The 25,637-nt window shown below is 32.3% G+C and overlaps 1 protein-coding gene across 10 annotated transcripts; it reads right to left on the reverse strand.

The window, feature by feature from the left end:
* Window positions 1-6,397: 6,397 nt before the first annotated feature.
* On the reverse strand, window positions 6,398-9,475 carry LOC18102321 (vesicle-associated protein 2-2-like). 10 transcript variants are annotated; one of them, XR_002984242.2, is made up of 9 exons: window positions 9,351-9,472; window positions 9,143-9,215; window positions 8,564-8,738; window positions 8,241-8,324; window positions 7,791-7,873; window positions 7,513-7,695; window positions 7,196-7,288; window positions 6,903-7,097; window positions 6,398-6,682 (listed from the first exon to the last, which is right to left on the reverse strand). XR_002984242.2 is itself a non-coding variant. In XM_052456248.1 (8 exons), the coding sequence occupies exons 5-8, from the start codon at window positions 7,866-7,868 to the stop codon at window positions 6,665-6,667; spliced, it is 612 nt and encodes a 203-aa protein (XP_052312208.1). In that variant the 5' UTR covers window positions 7,869-7,873; window positions 8,241-8,324; window positions 8,564-8,634; window positions 9,143-9,209; window positions 9,351-9,475; the 3' UTR covers window positions 6,398-6,664. The 10 variants fall into 10 exon arrangements, 7 of the variants coding, with proteins under 7 accessions (XP_052312208.1, XP_052312205.1, XP_052312204.1 ...); XR_002984238.2 differs by having other exon boundaries at window positions 7,196-7,695; XR_002984247.2 differs by having other exon boundaries at window positions 7,196-7,703.
* Between the last annotated feature and the right edge of the window lie 16,162 nt (window positions 9,476-25,637).

Below are 25,637 nucleotides of genomic sequence, written 5' to 3' on the forward strand. Positions count from 1 at the left end.
TTTTCAAAGAGCAAAATCGAGCTTTTTTGTTTGTTTGTTTGTCTTGATGTATAGATTTTTGACACTTTGGCACCAAATATCACACACACTTCGTCCTGACGAAAATGCAAAACCCTGTAACGTAGGGAATTCTGAACAGCATAAATTCAGACCAAATTAAATATATTTAAAAGAATCAGTATTTTATTGTAACTGAATTACTGTGTATTGCACTGTTTGATATACTAACGTAAATTATTATAGACTAGACTGTGAATGCATTGTGGACTATACTGTTTGAGTTTTCTTTTTGTTAAAAGCACTGTGAGTTGGGGAGGTATAATGATAGAGCTGTCATTGTCATAAAAAGTTGCAAAGATTGTAGGGGGTGGGGTTGACTTTTTGATTGAGAAAAAAATGATCAGTTCGGATTTTGATGGGGCCACATGACCCAGGCTGCAGACACTTGGCGCTCGGCTTCAAGTCAGGACGATAGGGCCAGACCCGCACGCCTGACAGCAGCCCAGGTAACAGACACCTGACCCTAGGGCCAGCCAGCGTGCCTGGCAGCAACTCCAGGCTGCAGACACTTGGCGATGAGGCTGCCATGCCCTGGACGCTAGGTAAACCCGCACGCCTCGCTAAAGACCCGGCAAGCGGGTCTGCAAGACCGTGTGCATGGGTCTGTAGACCCACACGTTGGGTGCAGACCCGCACGCCGGGGTCTCTTCTGACCTGCACCTTAGGTCTTTAGACCCGGGCAGCTGGGTCTGCAGACCCTGCAAAGAAGAAAAATAAAAAAAAATATAATATCAATTATTATTATTATTATTGTTATTATTATCATTATCGTTAATAATGTTTTTTTTTTAAAAAATTATCACTATTAAAACTTTTGTCAGACAAGTTCAATACTATTATTGATATGATAAATATTATTATTTTTATTATAATTAAAAGTATTACTATTAAAAATATTATTATTTGTAATATAAATATTATGATTTTTATTATAATTAATATTATTAATATTAAAAATACTATTATTTTTATTATAATTAATATTATTCATATAATAATTAATAAATTTGTAGAAAATATTATTAATATTGAAAAATAATAATATATTTGATTTGAAAGGTAAAATAAAAAATTATTATTACTATTGTTATTATTGTTATTGTCATTACCTTATTTTAAAAAACATTATTACTACCATAGAAGAAAAACATAATTTGTTTTTAAAAGATAAAAAAATATAAGAACTTGAACAAATAAGTTAAATATTATTATTAATATTATAAATATTAAAATAAATAGCTCTTATTGCGAGCAGCACCTATCAATATAGGTCTTATTCCTAGCAGGACCCATCAATAATTTTTTTTTAATTTTTTTCTTTTCTATCATGTAATTTTTTTCATACAGTAAAGAGAAAATAAATTGATAGGAGTTTTTTATATTGGTTAAAAGTTAGGTGATCATAATTTTTTTTCATTTGAGATTGTGTTGAATTTTTTTTATGACATGATTGTTTTTTCGTTTTAAAAATTCTTTGAAAAAAAATTGAAATTTTTTAAATTTTTTCTCTAAATATTATCATATTAAAGTTGATGAAACCCTTAATAAATTTTTGTTTCACATCATATACTTTATATATTTGTATTATATAAGAGAATTATTTAACAATAAAATCCATTAAAAAATAATTTATAAATATTATAATATAATATTATTTTGGGCAATAGAAGATATTTTAATTTTATAACATTAATGTATGAGATTTAAAATTTTATCAATGTTTTATTGTCTTTATATTTTTTATTCAGTAGTTTTGAATTATATGAATTATTAAATACATAAATAAATTATATGTTGGGTCCTGTTGGGGGCAGTACTCAAAATAGCTTTGGGTCCGGCTACACAACAGGACCCAATAAGTTTAAGGACCCAAAAGTACTAAGTTCAGACCCAATTCTCTTAGGTTTTGCGTAGGATCCAAGGCTAATGAGTCCTGTGTTAAGACTCAACTCACTTGGGTCTGGTGTCAGGACCCAAGACTTTTATTATAAGTAAAAGTATTAATATAAAAAATATTCTTATTTATGTTATAAAAATTATTATTTTTATTATAATTAATATTATAATGAATAAATTAAAAATATTCTTATTTGCATTATAAATATTGTTATTTTTATTATAATTAATGTTATTGATATTAAAATTAAAATTATTATTATTATTATATTTCTCTTGGGTCCAGTGTTATGACTCAAGGTTCTAGAAGTAATCATTTTCGGTTCGGTTCGGTTTTTATCTATAAAAACAACCAAACCAATTTTTTTTAAAAAAAACCAAAACCGAACCAAACCTGGTTCCAACCAACTGGTTTCGATTCGGTTCGGTTCGGTTTTCTATGTCAAAAACCGAAAAAAACCTATATTGTTTTTTAACATCCAAAAGCCACAAAATCAAACCCATCTTCATCACTAGCAGCCCCCACGACAGTGTTGAATCCATACCAGCCTTTTCTCAAGCAAATATCCTTCTATAGAACCAGAAAAACAAATCATGCTCTCTTATAGTAATCAATCACTCCTCACTATCACAAACCCAAAAACCTACATCACCGAAAACCATACTCTCAAATACAAACAATCACCACCATAATAAATACTGTCCAGTGCCCACTGCCACTTTCTTTACCCATTTTCCTTTCATAAAAAAAAAAAACACAGCAACTGCCAACAACCCAAACCATAAAATTAAGCCCAACCCCAACCCTTACTGCCTCCACTAATCACCTATAAATTGAAGAAATCTTACTGCTGCTGAGGCTTAGGGATGTTGCTGGGATGATAGATCTGGAGATGATTAAAGAATGAATATTAGAAGGTTAGGTGTGGCGTGTGGGAGCTTGGGTTGGGGTGGTTGAACTTTGAAGAACGAAGAATTAGTGCTGCGAAGAATTAATTGTGTTGTGTGCTGTGAAAAATTAATTGTGAGATGTGAGTGGACTTGTGAGAGCTTGGGTAAGGGTAGTTGAAATACAAATAATTAATTGGGTGTAGAGTCTGTAGACTTTTGAGTGTTATGGGAGACTGTGCCACTGTGAGGATTGAAAATTTGAAATGTGGTGTGACCCGTGTGGATTGTGTGGCATGTCTGTGACTGTAAGGACTGATGAGTATTTATAGATTTGTTTTTTAATTTAAACCAGCTTGGTTCGGTTCGGGTTGTTCTGTTTAAACATTATAAAACCGAAACCGAATCGAAACAGAAGTTTTTCTAAATATTCTAATCGGTTTAATCGGTTTTTTTTATGGTTCGATTTTTTCGGTTAATTTTTTTCGGTTTTTCGGTTAAATCAGTTTTTTTGCTTACCCCTACAAGGTTCTTGGGTCTTAGATTTTTTGTGTTATAAATATAATTATTTTTATAATAATTAAAAGTATTAATATAAAAAATATTATTATTTGTGATATATATAATATTGTTTTTATTATAATTAATAATATTAATATTAAAAATAGTATTATTTATGTTATAAATATTATAAGAATTTAGGTCAGACGAGTTTAATATTATTATTAATGTTATAAATATTATTATATTAATTAATATTATTAAATTTATAAAAAATATTATTGCTATAAAAAAATATAGAATTGATTTGAAGGGTAAAATCAATTATTATTATTATTAATTTGGGTCAAGCATCCCCTTCCAAACCCAAGAAACTTGGAACAAGAAAGAGGCGCCTCACCCAAAGAGCTTGGGTGTGGCTAGAGTGCAAACCCAAATCCCTTGAGTCTTGCAGCCCCGCCTGACTCAAGATTATTGGTCCTGCATTAGGACCTAGGGTTCTTGGGTCTTAGATTTCTAAATATAATTATTTGTATTATAAATATTATATTTTTATTATAATTAAAAGTATTAATATAAAAACTATTATTATTTGTGTTATAAATATTATTATTTTTATTATAATTAAAATCCACTTAGATGACTGAATCAGAGTTTTTATGGTGGTATCAGCAGTAGGGTCTCTCAAACCAGAATAGCATTCGAAGCTGATATGTAAAAGCAACTTGGTACTTTTTTCTCCTGAATATATCAAGGTCTGGATGATCTATTTAAAACCAAATTCACGAGAGATTTACAGATTGTTTGTAACGATTTCTTCAACCGAATTGAATTCATTTATATTAATGAGTAGAATTGATTTAAATTTTGTTATAAATCCCTGTGTTTGGAACAAAATTTGAAAGGAAATATATATTTGAATTAATGTATCTTTAATAAGTTATTCATATATCCTTGTCATGAGATTAAAAGAAATCTTAAAAATGAAAAAAATCATGTCCATAAAACCATGTAAAAAAACATATGTATTAATTTTCTAACCTTTCTTTTATATATATATATATATATATATATATATATATATATATATATATATATATATTCTGGTTATTTTAACTTTTCAGTGTCCATAAAACCAATGAGAACAGCTTGATTCTTTTGCATAGCAAGAGAAAAGGGCTTTGCAGAACGCAGAGGAAACAAATTTTCTTCAGAGAGAGATGCTTGCAAATGCAAGAATTTTTAGAGTGATATACACCCAGAAGAAATTCAAGACTCTTTCTATATCATAAATCACACGCTATAAAACACCTGTGTGGCAATCAAACCCACCTATATGTGATCATCCAGGGCAATCCCCGAACCATTCGAAGCAATAGAACGCCTCTGAGGTTTCTCCTATGGATGAATAAGGAATCGACTGATCAAAGCAACCAGGGGCGGAGCAAGAAAAAAAAATTAGGGGCCATAGCATAAAAACTGAATGTTTATCTTCAAAGTAGCGCAAACAACACAAATTTTCTAATGTTAAACTAAGAGTTACAATATCTCAAACCACGTGTGAATCTTGAACTTCACCATTAATCTCAAAATACCACATAAAATCTCAAGTAAAGTCAAAACCCTTTCAATGAATAAAAATCATACAAAATTCTAAAATTTAATGTTGAGATGATTATAGTCGCAAGCTTTAGAAGCAGCAATCAGGCCTTAAAAATAATAATAATATATATATGGTTTCTCTCTACAAAGTTAAGTCATTTGACTCATCTGGAGCATTTTTTTTTCTCAATGATACTCTTTATAATCACTCTCACTTACAAGGAAGGGGCAAAGCAACCAAACATACAAATACGAGGGGGAAACCCACTTGAGCTCTTCTCGTGTTGTTATTCCTTAACAATTACCGACAAGGCAATAACAATAACGTGATCAGAGTCTAACGTTAAAGTTAAGAATCACCCCGATCATGTGTTATCAATAGGCATGCACAGACTGAGACAGTACTGTAGCTTAGAAGCAATGATATGAAAATTGCTTTGATACTGGGCATGTTCAGAAATGAAATGATTATATAACAAGGGGCTGGAGTTCTGAGCTGGAGAGGCTTGGCTCTGTCCAAATTCTTGCATGGCCTTGTAAATCAGGTGGCAACATTGTGAAGAGGCGATTTAAAATTAAAAGACAGCAGAGGAAATCAAGGTCCTCCAACGAAGAAATGGTCAGGTCGCCTAAAGTACATGGTGCCAGGGGACTGGATAACATTTGCCTGGGAATATAACCACAATCATGCAAAGTCAAGGGCAATATGATTTTTAATAGCGCTACATAATAAATATCATAAAGAAACAAATAAAAACACTATTGCTAGCCCTATATAACATTTAAGATTTCTACTTTATGCTGGAAATTTATTTAAAAAAAATAATTAAAGTACATATTTGAAGTCAAATTAAAATAACAATCACTTATTTTTTAAGTTAAAACTTTATTGAAATTTAATCTCCAACATATTTTTTTAACATAAAATATTAACATGATTTAAATAAATTATAGATAAATAAGAAATTGATCTTAAAAAACTCAACTTATATTTTGATGAAATTTGAAATTTTTTAAAATATTCTATTTCATATTAGAGGAAAAGAAACAAAACTTTTCTAATCATTATAAAGTCAGTTAATGAAAAATTAAAATATGATCTACAACATCCAAACTTGTAAAGGTGAAAGATTCTAGACAAAGTGAATTTTAAGCTTCAACCCACTTATACTCTGGCCCAACTCGTCTCAGACCTAACTTGAGTTTATTGTAAAATAATATTTTAAATTATAAAAAATTATTTTTTACCAATTAAAATTTAAACTTAGACCTCAACCATAAATAACTATTTCTTTTAGCTCATTGTTTATCTAGTTTCAGCCCATAAATATTAATAATCTCTTCTAGAAGTTTTTTTTTTTTTTTTTTTTGCAACTCTAAACAGTTTTTTTAGCTTACAAAATACGGATTTATAGGCACTATATTTATATATTTAGAATTACACACATCATTGTTCACTATTTTAATATATTTACAACTATGAAAAACAAATAATTTCTTTTACATCCATCTCTTGCCAGTTGTCTAATCCTATTACCTATCCTCTTTGCAGACCAACAGGCAGTAATGGCAGAAAACTAACTTTCAAGGTTTTAATCAGAGTTATTAGCCTTAATATTTTTTTTTTAAAAAAAGATCCTGTGAAATAAATTACTTAATGCTTCATGCTTGAGCTTATCCTTCTCTTTAGTGGCCATCCTCCTCTCATCAGTGAGCTTCAAATGGTATGATCAGCCTGCAAAAACAGATAATAACAAAATGGATAAAAAGTGTCGTGTAGCATTAAGGAAAAATCTCTCTTCAAAATAAAAACTCACTATTCCACGTTCAAAGATCAAACATGACTCAAGGAATTCAATTGCTCTTTTCCAAAATATTATTTTGTGATAAATGGTAGTATTGAGCCCGAGTTTAAGGTTTTGGCGCCAATAAAATGATACTAGAGGAGAAAAGACCTCTCTTAGCTTTAAGTCCATTGCATGTAGCTTTGACTTCAACTCCTCAAAATCCTTCGTCAACTTTGGTTCAGCTGTATCCTTAGAAGATTTCAATTCCCCCATATCAGCAGGTATTGAACCATCAGCATCCTTGGCTCCTCCTAACTCATTAGCATCCATGGCAGTTTTGAAGACTGGAACATCTTCAGCTAACTGAGACAAGATAACCAATAATCATTTTGTTGTGTCAAAATTTTAAATTTTAAAGCATTTCCTTGCAACTTCTCTCAACTAATCATATGTTCGGTTACCTTATACACTTTTCATTTACATTTGTCAAACAAGACTGCATAAGATCAGCGGAGGAGATCGAACACCTGCCCCTTTCACCTATAGAAACAGAGCTAAAAAATCCTACGGATCTAGTTATGAAAATAGTCACTTGGCAAGTATAACAAAATGCTGAAACATGTATAAAGGTGTATAGAAAACACACACAAGAATGTTCCTATAAAAGTTGATGATGCATCGGGTAAACTCTAAACGTAGCGGGGAGAGAGACAGAGGTAGGACAAGAAGCAAGGCTTCGTCGAGACTACATTTAACAACAATATAAAATACCTCTTACCTCATGAGGTTGAGGAATGTTTTCAATTTCATCCTTTCCTAGATCTCTGAGCAATGAAGTGTCATAACAAGGATCTTTCTTCAGCTCTCCGCTGCTTGGAAGTAAAAATGATGAATGGGGTGGGCTAATGAGAACCACCTTTAGCTTCTTCTCTTCACTGTATTTCCCACCCTCCTTAGAAAACTGCCAAACTAGAAAAAAAAAACTAAAGAGAAAATTTAAAACAAAACAGAGCTGCAACTTCTTACAGTAGAAACAGAAATGAAACTAAATCTTACCATGTTAGATGTAATGTCCTCTTCAGTTGTCCCAGGGGGAACAACTGTACTTTGAACCAAGAACTTCTGAGCTTGCATAGTAACTGAAATGACCAGAAAGTTAAGAAAAAAACCATCCATTACAGATTCTGATAGAATAAGACAGGCAGAAACTCAGTACTTCCATTTATTTGTCCAGACCTGGTTTAAAATTTCGATTGATAAAAAAATTCTACTTGTCATGCTAGTCCATCTTAGACTTTACCAAGCAGCCTTTTTATGATCCAGAATAGCAGCCTTTATTATTTCCATTATTAAATTGCACTTGGATCGTTGTTTCATTTGAAACATTAAGTATACAATAGGCCACATGCATCATCATTTTTTATTTTTTTTTCAAAACTTGTCACAAACACATGTTTGAGACATTTTCATTTGAATATAAGCAGAGCATAGGAAGATGGGAAAAACCTGTGAAATCACAAGTTGACTTTGGTTTAACAACACCCGTGTTAGGCCGCACACAATACTTTTTCGGGGATGTGTAGTCTTCACCTGCAAAAAAAGTTTTGAATTATTTAGGCATGCTTGTATCATTTTTCAAAACCAAACTTCTTTACTTTGACCTCATTTCAATAAACATTAGCATCTGCACTGCAATTTCATTGCAGATAAACCAGCGCTCCCATGATCATAGAAAAGTATAATTAGATTAAAAAAATGTAAAATAAAATAAAATGGAGCTGTTAAAAAGAGAAGAGTGCAACAGAAATGAAGCCATAAAAGAACCTCACCTTGAAAGCAACATACTGATCAGACTTATTGCCCAGCTGAATTGAGCACGAGCTTTCTCTCTTCACCTCAACTACAGAGATAAAAAGAGAGTCCATCACATTGCAAATTACAACAGATTTTTATACTTACCAAACAACTTTGCCAGCATAACTGCGCAAAGTTAAAATTCGACACCTGAAAAAAATCCCAAAACATAAAAAATCAAAATGAAAATTAATTCAAAACGTAAGCATCAATAATTATTAAAGAAAAGGTGCCTGAGATAAAAAGAAAATGTAAAGCTGCAAGTGGAAATTAAATTGTGAGCAAATATATTGATGACCCATTTGTTTTAAATTCACATTTGTTGTTTTCGAATAATTTTGAGTTTCAACTTTCAACAAAACAGAAGATAATAATAAATTTCTCTTATTTAAAAAGCTGGGACACTCTTATTTATCTGTTTTCAACATAATTTTGTATTAATCACATGATATTTGAAAAAAAATTATTGTCATCAAATCAATAAAATAAACAAAAAAGAAAAAAAAACGAAAACTTAAGCGAGAAGAAAGAGAAAATAGTAACTAAATACTTACAAGTAATCTTGAGTTCACGAGGCAGAATTTCCAAAAGCTCTGTACTCATCATCATCCTGACTCTAAACTAAAACTAAAACAGTAACTAAGTGAAAAAAATATAATATTGTGAAGTGAAATTAAACACAATATTAATAAACAAGGAGTAATTAACTAAGTAGAAGTGATAATGATATACTTAAAATTCCAAGACAAGTAAAAAACTTACCAGTGATTTTAAGAGAAAATGCAGATCCAAAAAAGGATATAAGAATTAAGCCTTAGAAGAGAGAGAGTAGCGTCTGCACAACCTCACCCTCTCTAACATTAAAAATAAAAAAAAAAGATTGTTTATTTATCAAGTTTTACCTTCACTCTCGGTCATATTAATAGTTTTAGGAATGGAATAATAGTGTTTTTAGTATTGCGGTAGCTGTTGTGGTTGTAGTTTGAAAAAAAATTATTTTATAAAAAATATTTTTAGTTGAGGTTGGTTTGAAAAAATAGGTGTTTGGTTAAAACTGTGGTTGAAATTGAGGTCGAAGAAAAAGTTGTTTAATGTGACGGTCCTGAAATCGCGTTTTTACGCGATTTCACCTGATTTTAACGATTTCATCTATTTTCGAGTTTTTTTAACGATTTCGCACGTTAAGCATGTATTGAATCGTATTACTTAGATAGGATGACCTTTTATTGGAACCAAAACTTCATGGAAAGTATTGGAAATCAAGAAGTGAGTTGGGATGAGTATATCGAAGCTTTGTGTAGTAGATTTAGAGGTCAGTAGGATCCATTAGAGGAATTTAAATATCTCAAATTGGTATTTTGAATGCATACATTCAAGACTTTGACATCCTTTGAAATAAAGCAAAAATAAGTGAGAAACAAGCTCCAATGTTCTTTGTTGGAATATCAGAAGTAAAGATAAAAATCTAGTGAAAATATTCGAATCCGATAGCTTGAAACAAGCTTATAACCTAGCAAGATTACAAGAAAATATACTCTCACTTATAAAATATCCCTTCATAGATCCCCTAAACAATCACCTCAGACTATAACCCAAACCAATTCATCTCTCTCACAAGATCACTATAAGAGTTCACCTACCCTGACCATGCACTCTCCTAAGCCAATACAACCTAACATATCCACTAACCCAGATTACCACTTCACCAGTAAAACACCCATCAGACCAACCAAATCCATGAATAATAAAAAACTAAAAGAGAGAAGAGCTAAAAGGTTATGTCTTCTGTCTGATGAACGATTTGTACCTGGTCATAGGTGTAAAAACATAACGTTACATTCCCTATGCCTCATTGATGATGAGGAAGATATAAAAGATGAAGAAATTAAAGAAGTGAAAGTTATAGCAGACAATGTACTCCCCATATATCTAGTTAGGTTACAAACTATCAGGTCTGAAAAGCTTAACAGCTTAATGAACAACCCCCCATCAAGTAGCTGAGATTAAGTTATGTAGTTTGAGAATAATAGAGAAGGATGATAATGTTTCTTATTCCATGACTCCAACTCTTTCTCTTAATAGAAAGGTAATTCTAATTTGAAGACACTGTTAGACTTTTTTTAAAAAAAATGTTACAAGAACCAAAAGGCTAGCCACCATCTAGGGTTCATGACCATTCTATTCGTCTCAAGTAAGGCACTCAGCCTATCAACCCGAGGCTTTATCATTACTCTAGTGTCCAGAAGGATGTAGTAGAAATAATAGTTATTGAAATGTTGGATTCATGTATTATTTCAACAAAACACAAGTCCTTTTGCTTCATTTGTGGTATTAGTTAAAAAGGATTCTTAGAGACTTTGCGTGAATTATAGGGATCTTAATAAACTCACTATTAAGGATAAGTTTCCTATTCCAATAGTTGAGGTACTATTAGAAGAACTAGTGGAATTATTGTATCCTCTAAGATTAATCTAAGGTCAGGATACCATCAGATCAAAATAATTTGTAAGGATGTGTATAAAATTACTTTTAGAACCCACAATAGTTATTATGAATTTTTGGTCATGTCATTTGGCCTCATCAATGCCCTTGCCATATTTTAGAGTCTCATGAATGACATGTTCAAGGTACACCTTAGGAAGTGCATTCTAGTCTTCTTCGATGACATTCTAATCTACAACAATTCTATAACTAACCACTACAAGCATGTTAAGTTGGTATTTGAGCTACTCAAGTCTCACCAATTACTTGCTAAGAAAAGAAAATATGTTTTTGAGAGTCACCAAATGGAGTGCCTAAGCCATATTATTTATCGGATAGAGATGGATAGTGACCCTTAGAAAATCCAAACAATTATGGATTGACCTACACCTTAGAACCTAGAGCAGTTGAGAGGGTTCTTAGGCCTTACATGTTACTATAGAAAGTTTGTGAAGAATTCTGGATCCATATACAAACCCCTCACCAACCTATTAAAGAAATATGCCTTCAGCTAGTCTAATGAAGCTACCAAAGCTTTTAATGATCTCAAATCAACTATGATCAACCCTCAAGTGTTGGCTTTACCTAACCTAATGTTGCGATGTCGCGGTCGCACAAATTAATTACCTTAGCTTAAAACACACAAGATAGTATAGAGCAAGCAAGGGGTCGATCCCACGAGGAAGTTTCAAGCAGATTTTTATGTTGTACGTTATGTAATTTGGAGGATTTGGTTTGTGATTATCTAAACTATGGCAGCAATTAAACTAGCAAACAAAATCAATTAAAACCGAAACTTATCAAGAAAACAAATCTTGGTCGCAAGCACACATCCACCTACGGAAATTAGAACCGATCCTTGAAACGAAAATTGCAGTTTATGTTCTGAAATTTTATCTTTTCTTAATGTTGATTAATTAACGGATCCGCCGTATAACTAATCCTAACCAACAAACAATCAAAGTATCCGCACTAATGATTCAATTTAATGGTAGCTTTAAGAACTAGATAATTTCATCAAGATTAACATACAAGTTGTCCGCAGCTTGTGTCACTTTGTTCAAATGTTCTCCCTAAGTTCAATAACGTAGTTCCGCCATAATTATCAAGCTTAGTTGCTTCACAAGTTCATATATCACAACTCCGGTTTTGATATTAAACTTAGCAATAGATTGTTCATAACAATAACTCAGAGTCCGCTCTAGCAATCATCAACAACAATCATAGGAAATATGCATAGGAAAACAATCATACTCATTCATAACATAAACTGAAAATAAAAGGAAGAATAAATCTCACGGTTCTTGAAATCCGAAGGTTTGTTGTGTCCTTGCAACCAAGAAAAGAGCTTAGCCTTGCATAACTATTGAACAACTACTTCTAAAGATTGAAGAGAGCATGCTTTTTGGGTTTGTAGAGGAGAGAATTTGTGTTTATTCTCTGCTGGCTGCTGCCTCCTTCTCTTCTCTCTTTCTTTTTATATGCTTAGAAACCCTAGTCCCTATTTAACAAAATAGTCCTCCTTTAAGTTGATAGTTTACATTTAAGTATTTGAATAACTATTTTCCTAAAAAGAAAAAATAGCCTTGCATTAAATCTTCAAGCTTTAACTTAGAGGAGCTAAATTGTTGAAATAAAAACTTGGACGCCGGTTTAGATGCTTCGAAACGTAATTTGGACATGTTCCTTCACGATACCTGTTTGCTAGCAGAATTCAGCTGTCATCTTTGGAAATTCATATCTCCCTCATATGACATCGTTTTTTGCTGAAAATTTGAGCGTTTATAGGAATGTTAGTCAGAAATCCAAAAAAATTGATTTTGCATCAATTGGACTTCTGTAGCTCCAGATATTCAAGTCGGAATGGACGAAGGTCAACACTGGCAGATTGCGAGATTTGACTTTGAAAGCTGTGATTTCCATGATCTTCCTTTTTTTTTATTTTCTTGCCTTAGATGTCCAGAAAGGTATGGATGTTAGCTTTTTAATGCCACTAGAATCACTTCATTTCGACCTCTAGAGCTCACGCTCTGCACAAAACATCGACTGAAGGTCAAATCTACCAATTACCTCCAATTTACTCCTTTTTGCATCTTTCATCCAAAAGTGCCTTCAAAACATAAAACAAAGAATATCAAGGCATTTTATATATAAAACATAGGCAAAACACTAGTTAAATGTGGGTGAAACTATCGAATAATATGGTTGCATCACCTAAGTAAGCTATTCATTGTAAAAACTGATGCTTTTAGATTGGGAATATAGGTAATATTAATGTAGGAAGGCTATCTAATAGCTTACATCAATAAGCTTTTGGGACCTAGGCAGCAAAGTTTGAGGGAAATAATGACAATTTTACATGTTGTAACTAAATAGAAGCATTATCTATGGGGGAGGCATTTCAAAATACATACAGACCATGTCAACCTCAAATACTTAATGGATCAGAAGGTGTCTACTCGTTTTCAACACCTATGACTAGCCAAACTGCTAGGTTTTTACTACAAAATTGAATATAGATGAGGAAAGGAGAACATTGTAGCTAATGCCCTATCAAGGGTTTATAGTAGTAAGGTTTATACATTGACAGTGTCAACTGTTTCTACTAATGTTATAGAGGAAATTCAAAAATCTTAAGAGAAGGATACATCTATACAAGCTATCATCTAGGACTTGAAGAAGGATCCAACTACTTACCCTCACTACAGATGGGTGAATAATCACTTGAGTAGGAAAAGCAAAATAATGGTGGGAAATTACCCTGCCCTATAGAACAAAATCATCGCTATGTATCATAACTCAATTATAGAAGGAGGGTATTCTAGAGCCACAGTGAAAGCAAAAAGGATGGGCAATATATTATATTCAAAGAGACAACAAGGGTAAGTGAGGTAGTTTGTGAGGGAATGTTTAGTATGTCAGAGGAACAAAATTAAAAATGTGTTTACTCCTGTTTTACTTCAACCTCTACCAATATCATATGCCCCCTTCACTGACATTAACATGGATTTCATTGAGGGATTGCCAAAATCAGATGGTAAAGAAGTGATTTATATGGTGGTTGATCGATTCAACAAGTATGCCCATTTAATGGCACTAAGTCATCCTTATTTTGCTATAATAGGTGCTAAAATATTCCTAGACAATGTCTATAAACTCTATGGGTCCCTAATAACCATTGTGAGTGATTGAGATCCTGTGTTTCCAAGTCATTTTTGGAAGGAATTGTTTGTCAATTAAGGTGTGAATCTACACTACTTAATAGTCTATCACCCTCAAACCGATGGGCAAACATAAGTGGTTGATAAATATCTGGAACAATACCTATGTTGTATGACAAGAGACAACCCCAACCAATGGTCCAGATGGTTAGCATTAATATAGTGGTGGTACAATACTAACTACCACACATCAACTAGAGCTACTCCCTATGAAGTCTTATACGAATTGAAACCTCCAATCCACATTCCATATCTTTCAAGAGATTGTGCTCTAGAAGCAATAGATGATTTTTTAACCAAAAGAGAGGACATGCTTAGGGTAATCAAGGATAAATTATACATGACACAAAACAAGATGTCTCAATTAGCAAACAAGAAATGCAGTGATAGAGAGTTCAAGGTTGATGACTACGTTTACACTAAACTTCAGCCATATAAACAAAAATCAATTGCTTAAAGACAATATCATAAACTAGCAACAAAATACTATGGGCTTTACCAAGTAATGGAGAAAATTAGGACGATAACTTATAAATTGGATCTGCCATCTATTGTTGACATCCATCCTATCTTCCACGTCTCCCAACTAAAGCAACATGTAGGTCATAACATCATACAAGCTACCTTGCCCATTTCTATCATTGACAACGATCAAGTTCTCTTGCCCCAAGCTATAATTGACAAAAGAATGACAAAAATAAGGAACCAAACAACCTAGATATTGGTTCATTAGAAAGGTTTTTCACCTATAGAGGCAATATGGGAGTTCTTGAATGAATTTTCTCTTAGGTTTCCCCAATTCTCCTTTGAGGATAAGAAAGCTTTGATGGAAGGGGAATTGTTGTAAGAGGATTGAATTCTAGATTGATTCACATTTAAAAAATAAAGATGATTGTTGAACTATCAAACCTTCCTTTACAGGGCATTTCATTAATATTCCATTTTATTATAGTTAAGTTTAACTTCTTTCTTTCCTAAAGCCACATGTGGCTTTATTCTTGGTGCCAATAATTCTTAGTTTGTAAAAGCTTTTTTGTACTATGCTATTAATGTAACATAATGCATCTAAGGAAGCTAAGAAAAATGTTAACAAACTTTGAATGAATTATAATAAAGGTTCGGGTGAATCATCTATGTTTTATACATTGTTTTTTTCTCTAATTTTCATTGCAGTCTTTCTTTAATAAATTTGCTAGAAACCTTTTCCTACTGGATAGCTTAGTAGTTGGTTCTCTATAAATCAGTCTTGTATCATTGAATCTCAATGCCCTCTTTTAAAATGTCATTAATTATTTTTTAACTGTAACAACCCTGATTTTTCTACATTCTTTTTTGCAATATATTGGAAATTTTCAGGTAATTTTTTTTTATATACAGGTTCCACCAAAATTTCGGCAGAGTCTCCCCTATACTGGTAGGTCCCAAGTTATCGACATATACCCTGTTTACACTTCTAATATCTCACATCTCATAACTCAAAATCACGACCCAATCATCCTGGGTCTCAACCCAATTCATTATCATCAACACAACACATCTTATTCAATAACATCATATAATGTAGTTCAAATGAAAGATTCAATTTTAACTATAAACATGCATGGTCAATAGGTACTAAGAGTTTCAACCATTAGATTAAAGACATACATTCAAATTTACAGATTAATATTACATCTCAAGTTTTAAGAGATAAGCCTTTTAATTTACAAATAATTTACATGGTCAAAAACAAAAGATAACTAAACTAATATTACCCTTGGCGTGACCCTGATGGACCTGAAAATATAAATTAACATGTATACATAAATATAAAAGATAGTAACAAGCAATAACAATGGCAGATAATAATCTCTACGGAATTTCTTTTGATATATAAAATTAGACATAAACTTCTTTTACAACATATATTTTCCATCTATTACCATATCCATCTAATTTCCTATCTCATTTGCCAAGAATAATTCCATCTTGGAAATCTCAACACAACTCAACGGTTTGCGAACACCATCTCCTTATAAATCAATTCTCACTTGATACCAAGATATTCCTCTCTTGGTATTATTAGTTTATCTCATTCTTTTGGAATAATTAATCAATATTGTCCCTTTTCTGCATATGTTGCTAGAAGATACTCGCCGAAACTAATAAATCTCATTAGTATCATTAGTCTTCTAATATTGGGCCAGACTAATCAATTTAAGAAATATCGGCACTGACGAAACCTCATCGATACCATTAGCAATCCAAACCTGGATAGCTAATCGATGCCATTTGATTCTTCCATTCGTACCGAACCCCTTTTATTTTTTTTATTAACATCATATGCATTGTAACCACGGCTGCCAAGTATCATTTACACACAATTTTAGTTATCGACACTATGGTCACTAAGCATCCTTCACATAACCTTGGTCACCCTCATCACAGTGCCAAATATCAATTTATGCCTTAGCCACCATCATTATGGTGTTAAGTATCATTGTAATGTATACTTAGCCACCAACACTATGGTAACCAAATATCTATCAATTCCCCTCCAATCTCCAAATCATTGTGTCTATCCAATAACCACATTAATTAATTTACTCAATATCTTAGTCATATATTAATTATTTTACTCATAACATTTAGAATTTACTACTTCTAACTTCAATCAATTAATTCACATAATCTTTTCAAAACTTAACTATCCGGCTAACTCATCTCGATTGCCAATAATTCTGGTAATTTCATATAATTACCCACACATTTGGTTAACCTTCCTCGGTTACCAGTATATCTGGTAATTCCATACGAATTACTCAGCCTCCAGCTAACTTCTTTTGTTAGTCAATCAATCCTGTAATTCCATACGAATTACCCCATATCCAGTTAACTTCCTTGTTAACCAATAAACCCGGTAATTCTCTTAATTACCCAAGCAATCTGGCTAACCCATCTTGGTTGCCAAAGTCAATCCGGTAATTCCATACGAATTACCCCATATGCAGTTAACTTCCTTGTTAACCAATACACCTGGTAATTCTCTTAATTACCCAAGCAATCTAGCTAACCCATCTTGGTTGCCAAAGTCAATCCGGTAATTCTATACGAATTACCTAGCATCCGGCTAACCTCTTTTGTTAGCCAATCAATCCGGTAATTCCATACGAATTACATAACATCCAGCTAACCTCTTTTGTTAGCCAATCAATCCGGTAATTCCATACGAATTACCCCATATCCAGTTAACTTCCTTGTTAACCAATAAACCCGGTAATTCTCTTAATTACCCAAGAAATCTGGCTAACCCATCTTGGTTGCCAAAGTCAATCCGGTAATTCCATATAAATTACCTAGCATCCGGCTAACCTCTTTTGTTAGCCAATCAATCCGGTAATTCCATACGAATTACCCCACATCCAGCTAATCTCTTTTGTTAGCCAATTAATCCGGTAATTCCATACGAATTACCCAGCACCCGGCTAACCTCTTTTGTTAGCCAAATAATTTCGGTAATTTCTCTTAAATTACCAATAATTCTCATTTGTAATAATCACTCAACTTATTCATTTGTTTCATTCTTTTAACATCAATTAAACATACAACACAGACATTTAAGAAAAACTAATAATTACAAGATAAGGTAATGAATCACCTACCTAGAATAGGTGCACGTGCTGCCACTCCATGCAATTGTCCAGTCCCCACAGCTTCCCCTATACCACCAGGGATTCAATTTTTATCAACAATACAACCAACGTCACATCTTCATTTAATTCTCATTCAACTAGTATTCTCAAACCAATGACAAGGAATTTTCTTTAAGATCTCATACTCTTACTCATTTTCATGTTTATATTCATTCTTATAGTTTTGTTATCAAAACCATCACTCAACAGCAATTCCAAGTAAAGATTAAAAATTGTCTAATTCCGATCAATTTAGCTTAACTAACCCAGAACATTATCTAGTGTCTTAATCATAACTAAAGCTGTAAAACTCAGTTTTGAGCATGATTTATCTCTATGAAAGGCTAAAACATGGAAATACAACTTTTATGAAGAAACCAACTCCAAATTATTTTAGTTTTAAGGTTAAAAATCAACAATCACAATAGCCCCTCCTTTATAGCTAAAATTTTGGACAACGAGGATTTCCATTCCTTGGAAATCCTTTTCAACTTCCAACTTATTTTCATGCAAAAACAACATCATCCAAGGTCATTTGGCATCATTAAATCACAAATTCAAACCAATTCTAAAGCAAAACATTGAAACAATTTCCCTACCTCTACAATGTAGCAAGATTAGACCAAAAACAAGGAAACTCATTCCTTTTGGGATTTCTCCTATTATTATTATTTATACAACAAAATGATGAACTATTCATTTTCTTTCGCTTTCTCCTCGTGCGATTAAACATATGCGGCAAACCTTAACAATTAATATTCTTAGATCATTATCACAACAACAATTTTACCCTACTAGTTGGAATCCATGACAATCTTCATTAACTAATCAATTTGCCAAAAATACTTATGGCTAGCTTTAAATATATTTTATTTTTTAAATTTCTTTCATTTCAATTTCTTCATGGTTCCACCCCATTTATATCCATATAACCAACAAGTTAGCTTTGTATTCAATAAACATGTTCATATATCAATGTTCCTTACTATTCTTACACAATAATCATTCTTTCCCTCATATAAAGAATACACAATTAATCTATAATAATACTAATAACAAGAACATATTTTACCATTATATCTTCCATAAAACCTACACCCACACAATTCTAATTTCATCACAACATATATTTAATCAAGCTTACTACATTTTGCCAAAACTAGCAATAGATTCAAAAGGCAATAAGTCAGCAACCTCTGATTATTGTTTTAAATCCAACAGTCAGACGACATATCATAGAGTTATGCATAATATATCTCAAAATAACAATGATCCAACAGTTAGATAACTAGATCTGTATAAACCGAGCTTACCTGAAAATGGATGAGCTGCTGTTCAACATGCACAAAACATTGTCGGAGAATGATTTTCCGATCTCCACCGTCCAGAATGAAGGCAACATCTAGGCGCACCACATATCCAAGAATGAGCATGATCCAATGATGGAAGAGAGAGAAATCGGTCGGCGACCAAACTGCCCTGCAGGTGCATTTCCTTTTTGTTTTCCAGGAAATTGCCGATGATAATTTCTCTCAAACGGATTGTGTTTCTTCCAATCCCGCCGGTCAGTTTGTAGAGGCGTGTAATACAAACAACATATTCAAAACTCAGCATGATCCAACGGTTGATTCCAGAGATATAGCCACCGGAGCATTATTGGTTTTTCTCCAAAATCTGCAGCTCTCTCTCTTTATCCGCTTTTCTCTATTTTTTTCTTCTTTTTTTTTTAACTGGGGGCCTTTTGCAGTTTTATAGGCTCTTTTTTCCATAATTACAATTTTATCCCTCATTCATGCCTTTATGTATTTTATTTTATTTTTCATGTAAACTATCTGGTTTATTTTTGCTTAAATCACTACTCTTTACCAAACTCCGATTGGGATGAGATATTTAACCAAGGTGAGAAAACATATTAATAGACTTCATGCAAAATTTCATCCCAATCCAATAATTGGATTGAGAGCTCTACTTCCTAATGTAAACTTGTTCAGTTCATGACTTTTCATAAAAAATCTAGATTTTTCTTGTTCAATCTTCACAAAAAGTCATATCAATTATCCTTCTAGACCTTTAAGGTCATTTTATTATTTTGGAACGTATTCATTAATTTCCACCTTTATTTATTTATCGGGCTTATTACCGTTTCAAAAGAGCATCACTGATTTTTAATCGGTGCTTGCACCTTCGGTCCTATCCTTTTCATTGCATTATCCTTTATTATAATGCATTCTTTATTACCTCACTTATTTCCTAAAAATATTTTGTCATTTTTCTCATTATTTTATCCATCAAAACTTGTTACCAGTTTCTCTGTCCTTCTGAATTCTAAACCAAAAATTTATTTTATGGAGGTCATCTCTTCCATTATATATCATTATTTATCTATTATTTCTAATCTTGGTTTCCATCACTCATTGAAATATTATCACTTTCAGTCTTACGTTTACACGAGGATTTACACATCTATATATTTAAATTATAAATTTCTAGGGTTTTCACATTAACAATCTTTAAGTCCCATGTCTTTATCTATTTTTATATCATTATTTCTTGGTTTTTTCTGATACAGTTATGCTCATTTTCTTATTTTTATTTTCAATCAGGAAAATAGCAAGAGGATCTCTAGCTTGAATTTAGTTTCACCTTCCATTAATGGGAAAAACTTCCATTTTTTTAGATTGCAAAGAGGTGGTGGACCTGGATTATGGATCACTTGCACAATGTGGGATTTATAGCCATCATATTCATACTGCATGTCATAACTTATTTTTGGGTTACTCCCCAAATTCATTTTTCTCTTCAAAAAAATAAGAAAAAAACACAAAACAATGTCGTTTTGAACGGCATTGTGCTCCTTCTTCCCCTGGACGCGCAGTAGGGGAAGAGGAGCTTTTCTCCCCTACAACGCCCCTTTCCCTCTCTCTCCCAAAGATCCAAAACCGACACGACCCACACCCATTTACCTACCAAAGGTGAAAAGGCAAAGAAGACAAGCTCTGTGACGGCCCCTGGAACAGCTGCCTAGTGGCCGCCCAACCACCCTACCCATTCGGGGTGATTGGACTGGGTAAGGGTGGTCTCTCCCCTGGCCTCCTCTAAATACAGGAGAGGGACGAACGAAAAAATAGGGGGGGCGAGAATTGTTTGAGTTACCTGAGAAGGAAAACAAACAAAGGGCGAAATAGAGGAAAAGAAGAGAGAAAAGAAAGGAAAACAGAAAAAAAAAAAACAGATGAAAACCAGAGTGAAGGTTGAGAAAACAAATAGAGGGAACCGAAGGACGTTTTCACAGTTGAAAAAAAAACAGAGGGGGACATCTGTTTAAGAACTAGAGGAGCTGAAAACAAAAAAGAACAGAGAAGGGAAGATTTGAGTAGAGGAAAAGAACATAAAAACAAAAAAAAATAGAGGAAAAGAGAAAAACAATAACCTCCCTCTCTTTTGATCTATTTCACCGCCGCCTGGAACCAATGCCTAATCGTCTCCACCACCACCGGCAGCACCGCTAGCAACCGCAGGTCAGCCCTCCTCCCCTTCCCTTTCTTCTCTTCATCTTCTTTTTCTTCTTCTTCATTCCCTAGCCGCTCCATTGTTCTGCGTGAACAGTAGAGAGTTGCTCCACTGTTCATTGGGCCGAACAGCACCGGCCCAGACCAAAATGCATTGGGTCGGGTTCGGCCCAGGAAAAAAAAACAAATTCTAAAATTCCAAAAATCTTTTGAAAAAAAATGTGATTTTTTGTGTATTTTTCTATCAAATTTGTGTAATATTGGTTTATATTTTTATACCGTAAAGATACAAATCCGATATTAAAATATCTGGTTTTCTCTGAAATGTTAAAACAAAAAACAATTAAAAAAAATCTTGTTTTCATGCATACGGCCAAGTCTCTCAAAGAAAAAAAAATTATATCGTATTTTCATTATAAAAAAAGAAAAACAATTTAAAAACATGTTTTAGCATGCATTTTGGCTTTAATAATAAATTTATTAAAGTCACGAGAACTTGGCCAATAGTTCAAAAAATTCAAAAAAAATATTTTTTGTTTTCTTTTAATATTAAGGATTACGAACTTACACATAAGATGTATTTCTAATATTAAAAATATAGTTCTTTTATGTATAGACTTTAGAGCGGTTAGGTTTTACCCGGAAATATAAGAATCTTCTTACCGAGGATAACTTTTCTTAAACCGTAGATGGACCAACAATTGGAAATACAAACAAGACCTTAGATTTCTATCAGACAATTAAACAATGAGCTTACCTTAGGTAGGGCATATTTAGGGTGCTAATACCTTTCCTTTACGCAACCAATTCTCGTACCCGATCTCTAAGACCAGTTATGGTTTCTAGTGACCAAAATACTAGGTGACGACTTTCATTTCCTTTCCTACTGATAAGAGACAAGAATTCCTTGTCTCCCTATATTTGTCAGATAGACACTATACTTATATGAGAGTGGAATATCATCACGACGTCCGCACACGTGCAACACTGCATTTAATATTCCAGTCTCGGACTTTGTTCTTGAATCTGCAGATTATTTAGGTATATTAGGTATATTAACAATCAACTAACCTTGGTTCTCGCGCTTCGCTGTAAGACCAGATTATTTTTTTGTACAAAAAATGGTGTTTAGGTATTGAAATGGGGATAAAAAATGACATAAAAAAACAACCATGACAAATTTGTAACAATGTTAATAAGGGTTAAATCAACACGAGATAACAAATGTTTTACTATTACTATTATTATTACTATCATCATTATCATCACCATCAATAATATTATTATTTTCATTTCTATTTTTATTTCTATCACCATATTATTATTATTATTATTACCACAACTACTAATATCATCTTAATTATTATTATTATTATCATTACTAGCACTTTTATTATAATAATTATTATTGTTACTACCACTACCACTATCATTACAATCACAACTATTGTTATTATGATTATCATCAATACTTTAATTTTTATTGTTATTGTTATCATCATCAATAATATTATTATTTTTGTTACTATTTTTATTTTTATCACCACTATTGTTATTGTTGTTGTTATTTTCACAACTAATATTATTATTATTATTACTACTACTACTATTGTTGTTGTTGCTACTATTATTATTATTATTATTGAAAAAATAAAAACCATGAACTTGATTTGAAGGACATAATTAAAAACTATAAAAAATTTGACAAACAATCAAGGAAAATAATAAGAAATCAAAAGAATGGGATCAAATTGAAATCACCATAATTATCATTGAAAAAACCAAAATCAAAAAGTTGATTTGAAGGATAAAATTGAAAGACAAAAAAACTTTGTAAAAAGAGCAAAGGGGTAAAACTACAAAATTAAAAGCACGAGGACCAAATAAAAAATCATTATATATACAAATTAGAAACCAAGTGTTAAATTGAAAACACATAAAACTTTAACAAAAGGAAAAATGATAAAAATATACAAATCAAAAGTAAAAGGAATAAATCTAAAATTTCAATAACACCAAGGACCATAATATATTTTTTGGGGAAGGAGAGAGAAATGAAGGGTCCCCGGTAATAAACCAGGAATATTTGAACTACACACGTCGCCGAGGATGAAAGATAAGAAGGTGGGAATCGAAGTATACGGCGGAATCCCATTTTTTACAACTAGGAAACATCGCACGCGCTGCCCTAAAGACGAGACGTCTCCCACTCTCTAGCGCGCCATCAACTTTTTCTAATTAGAAATATTATTTTAATGGTAAATTACTGCATTACCCTCATGCAAACCAATAATTAAAAAAAAAACTAGATCTAAAAAACTCTAATACCTCTAACCACAATGCATTAAATTTCTTGGATCCAATGGTTTATTTGCAATTCAACTATATATATAAAAAATGAAAAATACCAATATACCCCTACCCAATACAATTATTTATTTTTTACTCCTAAGGGTATTTTTTTTATTTTATTGTTCATAAAATACTACATAGACAAAAATACCCTTACACAAATCAATAATAACAAATGATCCATGTGAAAATATCAAAATACCTAACGAGGATCAACTCAAGACCAATCTCAATCACGCTAGAGATTCATTGGGAGTGCCAAGTGGATCAATTACAAGAGCTAAAGTAAAGAAACTTAAAGAGACATTGAATGAGATTGTTCAAAATATATGGGTCAAGATGGACCTAGAGAAGCTTGAGGCGTCAAATGAGTATGAATGACAACCTCTAATTCATCTAATCTAAGTCCAAGAAGAGCTCAATTCAAGTCTTAACGGGGGTTGATGTGTTCGGCTCAAAAGTCAACCTTATTTAGGCTTTTTTTTTAATGTTACAAGGATTAAAAATTAATAATTATTTTTCTATTTTTGTGCAAGGTAATTCAGCCAAATCTGATCCTTCATGTAAGAGGATTCTTATCATTAAAAAAAAAAAAACGTTTCCTAGTCCATTAAGGAAATAAATGGGCGGCAGATTTGTTTCCTAAACTAGAAAGGATTATTTAATGATTCTCCTAGTCTAGAAAGGAAATTAATTAATTCAACAACTAAGGAGTAAAGAATCATTATTTTTATCCAAGAAAAATAAGGAAACCAAGCTCAACAAAGAAAAGCTAGAGGGGCAACGAAAGTTACCAAATCAGAATGGACTTTTCTAATCTATTTGGAGTTCCTAAAATTAGTAGTTCTTTCTAAGCATGAAAGGAATGTTTATTCGACTATATCACCTTATAAACTAGGGATATAATATCCTTTATTTTCTTGTTCTTCATCAATCAGAGTCATGCCTAATTTGATGGACACCCCTGGGATTTTCTTTCTTTCTTTTTAGTTAAGATTAGATTGTTGAAGTTTCAGTATATGAGTAAAATTGGGTTTGATGATATTTTTCATCCCTATATTATTAAGGCTATGACACATTAAGGGGTATTTGAAAGTGTGGTAACAATTATGTTTTCAATGTGCTTTTCGCTCGAAAATGCGTTAAAATAATATTTTTTCTATTTTTTATATCAATGCATCAAAACAATCCAAAAACATAAAATAATTTAAAATAAAAAAAATTAAATTTTTTTTAAAAAGCCGTCTGGAACGCAATCCCAAACTAACCAAACCTTACACTTGTCAATCACAAGAATTTCATATTTTTGTTGTGTTCTGGAAAAGAAGGTTTAAGATTTTCACTTGTTTTCATTCTAGAGATAAAATATAAAATTGGATTGTCTTCTTCTCCAAGAACCAAATACATTAATTTCTGTCATGCGCATGTCTCTCTTATCTGATACTCCTAACCAAACTCTATCTTAGAAAGAATGTAACTCCTTTTATCTTTAGGTTGCACAAGAAGCTCCTGGATACCTACTATTTTCTGAGAGCTGCACCCCTCTTGTTTCTAGCCTCAAACTTTCCGCAGCTGGTTGAGATCAACAACGTTCGTATTGGAATACAGGTGATATCCTTAGCCAAAGAACTCAGCTCAACTTTATACAGCTTAGCATTGCCATAACCAAATGTGCAACTCCCTTTTCCAGATCTGAACATATGTTTTGCTTAATTGGTTACTGATCCCAAGCTGTCATGTTGACTTGGTTAGACTTGTGTTTTCACTTGAAACACATAGGACAACCTTTTTTTAAAAAAAAGAACAATGATACAA

The sequence above is a fragment of the Populus trichocarpa genome, chromosome 10 (assembly GCF_000002775.5).
Source record: "Populus trichocarpa isolate Nisqually-1 chromosome 10, P.trichocarpa_v4.1, whole genome shotgun sequence".
Lineage (NCBI taxonomy): Eukaryota > Viridiplantae > Streptophyta > Magnoliopsida > Malpighiales > Salicaceae > Populus > Populus trichocarpa.

Bases quoted from the DNA above. Each gene is read 5' to 3' on its own strand.
- LOC18102321 (XM_052456248.1), bottom strand. From the start codon at position 7,868: ATGCAAGCTCAGAAGTTCTTGGTTCAAAGTACAGTTGTTCCCCCTGGG. The intron at 7,696-7,790 runs GTAAGATTTAGT...CTAGTTTGGCAG, and splicing joins AGGACATTACATCTAACATG to TTTTCTAAGGAGGGTGGGAA. The intron at 7,098-7,512 runs GTAAGAGGTATT...ATCTTGTCTCAG, and splicing joins ACATTCCTCAACCTCATGAG to TTAGCTGAAGATGTTCCAGT.